The sequence below is a fragment of the Myotis davidii genome, unplaced genomic scaffold (assembly GCF_000327345.1).
Source record: "Myotis davidii unplaced genomic scaffold, ASM32734v1 scaffold575, whole genome shotgun sequence".
Classification (NCBI taxonomy): Eukaryota; Metazoa; Chordata; class Mammalia; order Chiroptera; family Vespertilionidae; genus Myotis; species Myotis davidii.
In genome coordinates, this window is record NW_006290306.1 from 8,080,805 (window position 1) to 8,092,409 (window position 11,605).

At 35.4% G+C, this 11,605-nt stretch overlaps 1 protein-coding gene across 26 annotated transcripts in view; it reads left to right on the plus strand.

Moving 5' to 3' along the window:
• Nucleotides 1-11,605, plus strand: part of MFF (mitochondrial fission factor) — a 25,702-nt gene that overhangs the window by 10,762 nt on the left and 3,335 nt on the right. For 5 of the 26 annotated variants that reach the window (XM_015563672.1, XM_006763412.2, XM_006763414.2 and 2 more), the window contains 4 exons: nucleotides 1,912-2,070; nucleotides 5,437-5,469; nucleotides 7,014-7,073; nucleotides 9,789-9,873. In XM_015563672.1, the coding sequence (XP_015419158.1) occupies nucleotides 1,912-2,070; nucleotides 5,437-5,469; nucleotides 7,014-7,073; nucleotides 9,789-9,873 (337 nt within the window). Of the gene's footprint in view, nucleotides 1-1,911; nucleotides 2,071-5,436; nucleotides 5,470-7,013; nucleotides 7,074-8,153; nucleotides 8,220-9,788; nucleotides 9,874-11,605 lie in introns of those variants that run through there. The other 21 variants (XM_006763420.2, XM_006763422.2, XM_006763423.2 and 18 more) reach the window with 10 other exon arrangements.

The following is an 11,605-nucleotide window of genomic DNA, read 5'->3' on the forward strand; positions in this document are numbered from 1 at the left end:
TTTATATGATCATAGAATCTTAGAATTGGAAGAGATCTTACAGACTTTTAGAACTCTACCTTCTGTGCATTCTGTCTTAAGAATTCTTTGCAGTTAACCTTAAAATAGTTTATGCTTGACTACTTTATAAATACACCTGATTTCCTGTTGCTTTTACTGACAAAATGATTTCTCTCAAAGGAAATACTTTCTTTTTAATTTTTAATGGGCAAAAATCTATCAAACTTTTTTCATGGATTTGTATTTAGTTTGTTGACATTGTTGCTATAAGATTATTCTAAATATTCATTGTTATAGACTTCAATATAGTAGTAACTAATTTATTTACTAATATAGAATGATATGCAAAAGTATTTAATTTCAGCATCAAAATGCAAATACAAAAACTTTACTTATATCAATAAATATTGTACTAATTGGTCTTTTAAAACTTCCTTAGGTAAATTTAACCAGATATGTTGGCAGCTCTATCACGGAACTGACCCTTTTTATTCCTGCCTCTTGTGACACTTTTCTAACATGAATTCAGTCTGGTTTCTCACAAAGAGCAAGAGCTGCAGGCTGCCTAGAGGATTCTGAGTGACAGACTAGTGCCTAGACTTTGTGACCAAGCAGACTGCTCTTTTTACTCTTCTGGGATGTTGAATATGGGTTTTGCCAAGTACAATGGGGCAGTTGCTAAGTTGGCTTATGTACATTCCAGAATATTTCTGGTCTCTGGACAGACTTTTAGGGTAACTGTCCATGAGTTTGCATCTGAAAACTTGCATTTCTTTTGATATCAGTAGGCCTACTTCCTGTGGGGAATAAGCCCTGACATTAGGTTCTCAATATGTCAAGATTTGGCTTAGATCTTTCTCATCTAAGTAGTCTTTGGGAAACATGGTTTTCATATTTATTGTACTTCTCATTTTGGATCATTAAAACATTCAAAGTTAATTCACAAAATAGTGGAGATTTTGTTTTTAATTTTCTGGGGCTGTGGGAATAATATTAGATGATAGCTATCTTTTCAAAAATTATCCCACACTTATTTTGTGGTTTCCAAATAAATACGTTAAGTTAGAAAAGATTACACAAGTCAAAATACAAAGTTTTTTCTTTTCAGTTGTTCACTGTGTGCTCCATTTTATTTTGTACGTAATCACAGGATGAGGTTTAAACAAGTCTCTGAAAATACACCTATCTTTAGAGTTTGGGTTACAACTGTAAAACTGCTTCATTCATATGTGTTCGGCTTGTCGGACGCACTGGCAGTGGAGCCAAAGAAACTGAATCTTAGCTCATGTGGAAAAGACTGTAAGATTACTGGCAAAGAGAAGCCCAGAAATTAAAATACTTTTGTTACAACTTTTAAAACTTAACTCATCTTTAAATTTACTCATAAACTCAGTTTGCTTCATTGTCTGTGAAATAATTGAAATAGCATTTTCATGGAATCACTTTCAATCCATGTGTTTAAACTTGTCTGACACCAGAATTTTCTATCTACTGTCCGACCATCCAGTCTCATGCCGGTTGCTTGTTAGCGGTTTGGTTTACTGAAATGGAATATACACCCATAGAGAACGCTGCCTTCCAGAGCTAGCGGATGAGCACACTCATTGCTGTAGTGCTCTTCCCTCTCCAAAGTTGTTCTTTGATAATTTGGTGTGTGTTTTTAACTTGCTATTTAAGGCTACCCAGTTACAGATGCTGCATTGTGGCTAGTCTTTTAGGACAGTTTGAAATATTAACTTATTTGAGTGTGTGTTTTCTTAGGGGGAAATGACGGGTGGGAGAAAAGGGCAAGAAAATTAAAATGATTCTTAAAATATTAGTGTTTGGGGAAACTGCTCAGCTAAAGTTTTATAAAAATCTGACTTGAGTGTTTTGTTTTTTTTTCTTCATTTGTTGTGCTTATATAAACAGTGTGACACCATCGCCACAACAGGTTCGGGTCTGTCCTCCCCGTATGTTACCTGAAGATGGACCTAATCTTTCCTCTGCTCGTGGCATTTTGTCGCTTATCCAGTCTTCTACTCGTAGGGCTTACCAGCAGATCTTGGATGTGCTGGATGAAAACCGCAGGTGACTGGCCATCAGAGACTCTCGCCAGCTTCGTTGCTTACTTTTTGGCTCCTTCTAGTGGATTGTGGTGTCTTTTTTGTTTGCACCTTTGTCTCTTTCTAAGATGCAGTGGTTTAAACAGTTTGCTTTGCTTTCTTTTAATTTGAAATTATTGTCCAAAATTCACATTTCATAAGATTCTGGTAGCTTTTCTTCAGTCAGGGAAAGTGTTTACTTAATAACTACACACAGGAAGAATAACGATTTTTCCAAAGGTTTTGTTGACTTGTTCGAGGTACTCAAGTCCATTTTGGCTATGCTAGGGATACTACTGGATTGAGTGTAGGATATTGAACTTGAGTGTATTAATTTTCTTTAGTAAGTCTTTTGATTTCATCATTTATGGTACTAATGTGGTTGATTAATGAAACAGATTTGAAACATTGATGTCAGTGTAGCTGCCAGGACTTTTTTTTTTTCCAATTCCTCTAACCACGGATTTCTAGGCCTGTGTTGAAAATCCCAGGTACTGTTTGTCTTTTTGAAAATCCGATCTTTTTCCGTATTGATAACTTTGAACATCAAGTAAAATCATTAATAGCAAACTTAGACTTGTTCATACAAATAAATTTTTTGCCACTATTTTTGTCCTTACCTCATTACTACATAGTGTTTTTTAAAACGTTGAAATTTGGGAAGCTTTCTGGCAGTGTATGGGAAAGGTACAGTCTGTTTCCTTTTCACTCCTAACATTTTATCTAGTAACTCTGAGAGTTAGTGTTGACATTTGCAATTTGAAGAATCCCCAGTAAATTCCTCTGGTTCTTCCATAAACCTGACTTCTTACCTGAGGAACTGATATGTGTATGGCTTGCTCTGGACAAACTTCCTTGTTGAGTGCTTTGACCTGCACACAGGCCCCTGGGGTTTTTCTCATACTTCATAGGCAAGTTGTCCATGTTGCTCACAGGAGTTTCTGAGCCTTTCCAGGCTAGTCTAGTAGTATACATTCGGGCCCAGGGACTTAATACTGTACCAGAAGGAATTTAAAGAGAAAGCCCATGGCAGGGGGGAAATTTTATATTATCTTCGTAAGGTTTCAGGTCCCTTTTATGCTCTCTGAAGCTTCAAGGGCTGTCTCAGAATATTTGAGGCCTGGAAGAAGCAGCATGGCTTAGGGAAAAAAGCATGTATTCAGGGGGTCACTCAGATTCCATCTTGATCCACCCCGCTGAGTAGCTAGCTTCATGATGACCTTTGATAAATTGTTTATCTTCTCTAGGCCTTGTTTTTCTCATCTGTTAAATTAAGAAAATATGAAGGGTAATAATATTACCTAGTTTTCTGGATTCTTGTGAGGAATCTCTCCCCTTTCGCCTACAACCACTACTTTTATTTCCGATATAGGGATAATGGCCTCCAATTGTATTCAGTGTGGTGGGAGAGCCTTCAAACGAGACTAAATATAAAGTACCTGGAGCTTAAGAACTAGTATTTCCGATGGCCTGTTTTCTCCACCCTCCGTAAAATAAATTCATTCGTTACCCGGAATCCTCTTTAACTTTTTAATTACAGTTGGTCCTTAGAAAAGACTAGATTATTAGGTCAAACTATAACATATCAGATGCTATTACAGTTAAAATATATGAATGAGAAAGATACTTATAAATCCTATATATATTAAATAATAGCTAGATGACAAAGCCCCAGTACATACACACAGTTCAATGCAGTTATATGGAACTTATAAAAAAGTTGGATTTTTTTTCTTAATAATGGAAAAACATTTTGACTCCAGCTCACAAGTACACAATCAGAAATCTTAGTAATGTAAAATTTACTTTGCATTTTTATATTATGAAAAACTATTTTGAACCCTAAGTTTTATCTATTTTTTCATTGTAATGAATTGATAACTTTAAAATCCTTTTTCTGGGAAGGAATTATGTTTTTTTATGCAGTTCTATTAGATTTTTTAAAATACATAAAGTAGTTGTATTAATTTTTTGCTCCTGGGTACACACCATTGTTATCTTGGAGCCTGGCAGATTAGATTCTTATTAGTTTTATTGGATGCTTTCATCATTAAAGGGCTTTGTTTTGTTTTTTTTATCATTGTATTTCAGTCTCTTGCAATCTAAATGCTGAACAAGATTTAATCAGAATTGTAAGTGCCAAATCAGAACTGTCTCGTATGACTTTTCAGATATAAATGCTAGGAATGTGAAATTTGGATAATGGTCTACTTGCATGATTTTAAAATGATACTGCTTATAAAGTTTCAAGTGCTTTTATGTTTCTTGCTGTGCATCATTTTTTCCTTTCTATTTTACTACTCTTGGCTGTTTCGCTAATGTAATATCTTATCTTTGGTCTTATGACATCACATTAGGTAGAGTTAAATTAAGCTAGAAATACTTGACAGTCGGTGAGGGAGGGGAGAGGGAGGAAGGGAGAAGGAAGAAGATAGTCTGCCTACTGTCATAAAATAATGCAGATTCACAGTTGCTTAACATAAAAAGGGACACTGTTGAAAGGTTTATTTATGTATTACATACTCATTTTCTCATCTTATGAGAACTTATATGATCTAAAACCAAGCTCAACATGAAGACAAAGGTAAAACGTGTGTAGACATTAGCAAAGTTAACTTATCAAAGCACCTCAGACAAGCACAAGGTGTGTTCTTTGGATTTTAAATGCTGTTATGACTTAGCCCTTGGCTAGTTAGGAAATGCCCAACTCTTCTGACATCTGCTAGAGCGCCATATCTCATTCTCCAATGCAAAATATTAACATTTTTAAAAAGAGACTTGCTATGTAAGAACATTATTTAAACACTGACATATTAGTTAGTCATGCTTAGCATGTTTCAGTTTTATTTTTAGAAGGGGCTTGATTATTTTTATACAGTTTTCTTTTGCATATTCTACAAGCTTTGAGTATATAAGAAACCACCGTGTACATAATTTTATATTTTTTGTAAGTGTCCGTATAAATATATTAGTTGGAAAACCTAGAATGCAAAGATGTAGTTGAAATAGTGTTTGTCATTTATAATTTGTCTTTTTAAAATATGTGTATAATTCCTGGCCCCCCAATTAAATTGTTTATTTACTGTAGCAGTTTCCATTTTTTTAAACAAAGAAACACATATTCTGTTAAGTTAGATTATTTTTTACTCAAGATGGTCAATATCCAGGTTAATGCTGGAATTTGGAGAGCCTTGATTCTCATTCCCTTTTGTCACATCACAAAACATACTGTTGAACATACTATCAAACTTTGAAAAGATTTGTAATGTATTAAATTATACTTATGGAAGAAAGTGGTACTATGCCAAATGCCTGTCTAATTTACTCTTATATTATATGTGTCAATTGCCAGTGTAAGAAGACAAAATGAAATACGTTGTGAAAGGTAACTGTACTATCTTCTGGCTCTGCATTATAAAAGGGAAATCTCTGTGGTGGAACATACTGAATATGACAGATCCATTTGAGCGTGTTACTGTGAATTTCTTTCAAACTAGCACACAGCATTGGCTTTATTTAAACATTCTCATGTTAGTATAATGTTAGACTGTAGTTAACTAGTAACAGTTTTCCTAATGCCACAGAGTAAATATATTAGTAGGATGGGATGGGTTTAAAACCTTTAAAATCAAGCCGTATGTGATTTCTCACTGTTCTTTAGTGAACAAATTAGAATTCTAGCAGGTCTTCCCCCAGAAGTCTCTGGATCTCTTATCCTCTAGGCTCCAGAAAGTTATTAAAGCAACAGTAGTGCCTTCAGGAAGCGTATAAGCTAACCATTAAAACTTTCTTTAATATATTGAACTGACAAAATAATGATTTATAGTATAGCCAAAATTCTACAAATATGTCAACTTACCAAAACAAACAAAAACTCGTGCATTTGCTATTAAATGTTTACTATAATTAAGAATTGCCTTGGTATTTAAATTCAGGCTAAACCTGATCAGTACTTAGAGAATGAGACATTCAAAATAGAATGTAAGGATTCCTAAAATCCTTATATGGATCCTATACCCCAACCTTCTCTCTGTGTTCAGTAAATATTGCTGATTACTTTTGGGGGAATTGACCAGTGACCTTGTGGAACTTTTGTTTTCTGATTTTAAAAAGTAAGATTTCTTGGAAAGGTTTCTGCTTACCTAAGTAAGAAACTCATCGTCCTCTGGAAACAAAGTATGTACTGAGCTAAGTGACACTCCCCACAAAGTTTTCCAGTGCACCTTAGTCTTCATTTCCAACGGCCCTGTATGTCGCTCCTGGTTGTCTCGCGATCAGACTCAGTGTTGTGGCTTCTGGAATATGCTGTAGTATGTCCCTCACAGCACGGCTTCGGTCTCAGCTCCAGAACTGAGGCTTGCAGCTTTGCTCTGGAGAGCTCAGGGTTTGAATGAGACACAGCTACGTTAAGATATCAGGCACTAATCAAAATTAAAGAGGTGGGAAGGAAGCAATTGTGGGATTTGTGAATAATATGAAATTTTTAGATTTTGAGATGGGCTGTTGCTGTCGATGAGCAACCATGATCATGCAGGTGCTACTAACCAGTTCTTGACATGCTTCTAAAGTTGATGTGACTTTTTCCAACTGGAAAAGAGCAATTACACTTTTTAAACAGAGTTGTCCTCTGTCTTGAATTTCATAAATTAAAATACAAGCACCCAAAAATTATTTTATATCTTGGTGCTATTTTATTACATAACCATAGATGTCCTTTATTTTTAACCCATTGAAAATATTAAATTTATGAAAATCTTAAAATGCAGGACTTGGGAGACAAAGATGTTTAAAGTATTTGAAATATATTATATTGTATTGAAACATACAATATAATCCTATTTGACATTTATTTGTCTTGTTTTTGCTTTTATTTTATTACTTCTCTGTTTCCTGATTCTGTCTTGTGCCTTCTCCAAAAACCTGCCTTAGACCCGTGTTGCGTGGTGGGTCTGCTGCCGCCACTTCTAATCCTCATCATGACAACGTCAGGTAATTTTGAGACTTTGTAACTACCAGGGTGAATAGCTGGCTGAATTTGTATTTTGCAGGCTGTAATGCATGTAGTACCATGCCTTTATATTGTAGCTTGAGCCTCTACAGTTTTCTCTATGAGTACATCCTGCTTTTCTGTGAGAACAGTGAATAGTCACTCGTGACATTTGGCCACCAGAATGAGGAAAACACTTAATTGTACTACAGTATCATGTATCCTCGATGTTTTATTTAAATCCAGTTTCATCAACATATAGGAGATCATGCTAAAATGGAAAATGTCACCTTAAATCTTGTCTTATATACATCCTTTTCATTGTTGCCTGAGCTTCTGTCTAGCGTTTTCTTTTTATTTAATTGTCTATAATATCATCTTCCATGTATAGAGAAAGCTGTCGATAAGGCATCATCTTAAATTGGGGAAAATCAGCATTGACAGTTTGGGTAAATTAAACATAAAGGGAATTTGTTTTAAGAATTTTTGTCATCTGTTGATTTCAGCTTTTCTTTTATTTTTGCTCCTTTCACACATGCTTAATCTGAGTAATAATTTCTTCTTTTAAGCACAGGACAGATAGAATAGCAATATAAATACTTAAGGTTCTCACATGTCAAAATCCCCATTTCCCATCTTCTAAGGGGGGAAATTTGGTTAGAGTTCACAGATACCATTACTGTAATTTTTTCAGAGTTCATTTTGTTTATTTAAGCACAAATACATTATCTGTAGCATTAGATTTAAAACTGGCAGCATTATTTCTGTGATGAAAGGAAGCTGGCACATTCATTTTTAGGCAAGAGAAGAGGCAACCAGCAGTTTCTCACTGTAGGTAGTTCAGGTTAGAGGAATTGGAAGTGCCTTAGGGCCCTCCCACTCTGCCGACCTGTTTCTTCTGACGGCACTAACCACATCCATTGTAAGTTTTCCAATTTACTCCTTAGTTTGTCTCTATTTTCAGCTAGTGATCTGACTTAGAGTTTTTACTTCTGATAGAGGTTTTAGTTTAAAAAAAAAACACATGGTGATTTTTTTTCTGTTTTAAGTTAAATTATATAAATTTTTTGCCATATCCTCAGATTTTTTTGCAAATGAAGATTTTCTTTACAGATATTGAAACCCTTAATTAATTCAGGATTTAAATTGTGAGTAATCCTTTTCAATTGTACTTTGTTCTGTGTTCGGTCCAGGTCCCCTGACCTTTGAAGCAATTGCTTCTATTGTTTGAATTTTTCCCCAATCATTCATCTCATGCATGACCTCACAGAAATAGAACAGTTTTGTTTTGAGGATAAAGTGTAGAGAAGAGGTGTCTCTAGCCCTTATTTTTTCTACTAACCACTTAATTCTGTCATAATGTTCAAAGGAATAATTAGTGCAGATGTTTGTAATCCCATAGTTGTAGCATCTACTAACTTTACAGCTTATTTCTCTAAGTGCTGCAGTTACTCTCAGTATTCCAAGACATTCATTCTGTCCCCATGAGGAAAGGGGCAGTTAATGAGAAAGCAAGTTAGTTTAGCCATCAAAGGCGCATTTAGAGATTGTTCTATATTATCTAGAGTTAGTACTACCATGTTATTGAAACTGCATTCTGTCTGGTGTTTTAGGATGGTTTTAAATTGTATTTGAAACAAAAGAATTTTCTGAATAGACTTGTTTTTAACCTGTCTGCGTGAGAATTATATTTCTCCTTATACCCCTTTGTATGGTAAGGTGCTTTTTTTAATGGAGACCTACTTGGTATATTAGAAAATATCTATGTGCCAACTTTGTAGATTGCATAGGAATAACTTTTAAATTCAGTTTATTTATATTCTGCTCATTCAGAACAGTTAATATGCCATTTTACTGAAATGACCATACAGGATTAAAATAGGATATAAACATGTGAGGTGTGTAAGTTGTATCTCAATAAAACTGTTCATTAAAGATATATTTAAAAAGTGGAAATCCAGGCAAAGAGGAAGAGTATTTGTGTGTATTTGTTTCTCAGAAGTTTATTGTCATTCATTTAAAAATCAGTGTCCTTTTAGAACTGCATTTGAACAAGAAGTACTTTTTCATGTGCTTTTTCTGGAGTTTGTCTTAGTGGCTTTCCAGTATTATTTTCTACACAACCTCTTGATTATTGAGCTAGTTCTGGATCTCAGTGTAGTGACAAGATGTATTCAGGTGGTTTTACAGTACAGAGTAATTAGAAATAAGAAGTAAAGGGTAGAAATGGCAAGAAAAGAGGCAATGAGAGGAGGAAGAGAAATAAAAATGGTCAGTCTTATTTTGCTAGCTAGAGTTAGTGTCCCCGCGAGTGAGTCTCAGCAGGGGTTCCTTGCAGCCACACATGGACATAAGGTTGTCTAAGTATTGTATATTGTTATATTCTAGAGTGGCAGCCCTCAAGTCTTTTCACCCACGGGTCCTATTTAACAATGCCAGTTCCTCTGAGTTGAAAAGTGTCTCCTTTTTTGTATCTTTAGTCAGGATTCTTCTTATTCTCCAAGTTTCAGGACATTTGCCAATATTTAAGGTAGTTGTTATCTTAAGTTGTTTCCTTTATTAGTAACAATGCAGATTGTAAAATACTTTAGGAATTTATATTGTTATTCCAATCTTTTGAACAATTCTTTGAACACTATACAGCACATTACATGACTTGTCAGGTACTCTTAGTTCTATTCTAATATTTAATTGTATTTTTATTTCTTATCTGCTAGGTATGGCATTTCAAATATAGATGCAACAGTTGAAGCAACTGCAGATGACATGAATGTTGTAGATGCAGTTTCATTAAGACGACAGGTATTTAATGTATCAAATAAGATATAATCCTTAGTGATATTCATATAATGTTTAAAGTGACAGTTCCAACATTTCATCATATTCTCTTGTTTTCTGAAGTCATGAATGGAAATATTTTATCAGTCAAACTACTTATTAAATCATAATTGATTTTCCCATTTTGATTAAAGATGTATTAAACCACCATTCACATGTTTTGATCAGCATAAAACAGTATTGCCTGAATGGATTGATGTAGTTCTGGTGAATAACAAAGAATCTTGACATTTTAGCGAACCAGGAAAGCCACAAAGGCTTGCTTGGCTTTTGGAATGTGGAACAGTCACTTTGGGCCTGTGTCTTTGTGTTTGAGAACTGCATTTTGGAAACTGCTCTCAGTGTGCGGAGGGTCTTTATGTACCTATTTCTCATTTTCTGTGGTAAGTCTTAGAGCTACAGTTGCATATGGATATTTTTTAATACTTTTATTGATTTCACAGAAGAAGGGAGAGGGAGAGAGAGATAGAAACATCAGTGATGAGAGAAAAATATGTACATTTTTAATATGTACTCCCACCCTCTAGAGCAGTGATGGCAAACCTATGACACGCGTGTCAGAGGTGACACGCGAACTCATTTATTTGGTTGATTTTTCTTTGTTAAATGGTATTTAAATATATAAAATAAATATCAAAAATATAAATCTTTGTTTTACGATTGTTGCAAATATCAAAAAATTTCTGTATGTGACACGGCACCAGAGTTAAGTTAGGGTTTTTCAAAATGCTGACACGCCGAGCTCAAAAGGTTCGCCATCACTGCTCTACACTCAGATATACACATAGGTGGGGAAAGCATATTCAGTATTCTAATTGTGTCTATGCCAAATAGGCATGGAGGGAAAAGAAATCAAAGTGAAATATTTCTAAGTAAAGATCAAGAAACTAAATATTTTAGCATAAGAATTAATCAGAATATCATTTTAAAGATTTAATATAATACAAAGTTAATATGAAGCAAATACTTTTTCATTTTGAGTTTCATTTTGTTGAAACATAAATGGAAGCTATATCATAAGTTCTTACATATTTCATATATTTATTTATACTTCACCTATTGAAGAGAGTGATTTCTTTGGCCTTTATCATTAATTTCACAATTATGTCAACAACCTTGTTTTCTGAAAGTGTAATTTGAGTTTATGTTTTCACAGTGTTCATTTAAGCCTTAACTTAGAGGGTGAATTACTATAGGACAGACAAAGATGCAGTTGTTATAAAATAGAGGCCCCGTGCATGACATTTGTGCACTGGGGGACATGGAGGGACCTTCAGCCTGGCCTGTGACCTCGCGCAGTCCGGGATCCCTCGGAAGATGTTCACCCCGAGGGTTCCTTAGCGCTGTCATGGAGGCAGGAGAGGCTCCCGGCACCGCTGCTGCATTCACCAGCGGTGAGCCCTGCTTTTGGCTGAGCGGCGCTCCACTAGTGGGAGCCCACTGACCACTAGGGGGCAGTTCTTGCGTTGAGCATCTGCCCCCTGGTAGTCAGTGCACATAATAGTAACCAGTCTTTCTGCTGTTCAGTTGATTTGCATATTAGCCTTTTATTATAAACTAGAGGCCTGATGCATGAAATTTGTGCAAGAGTAGAGCTTGCTTCCCCCGGCTGCTGGCACCAGCTTCCCTCTGGCACCCGAGACCCGGGCTTCCCTCCGGCCGCTGGCAGGCACCCAGGACCTGGGCTTCCCTCACC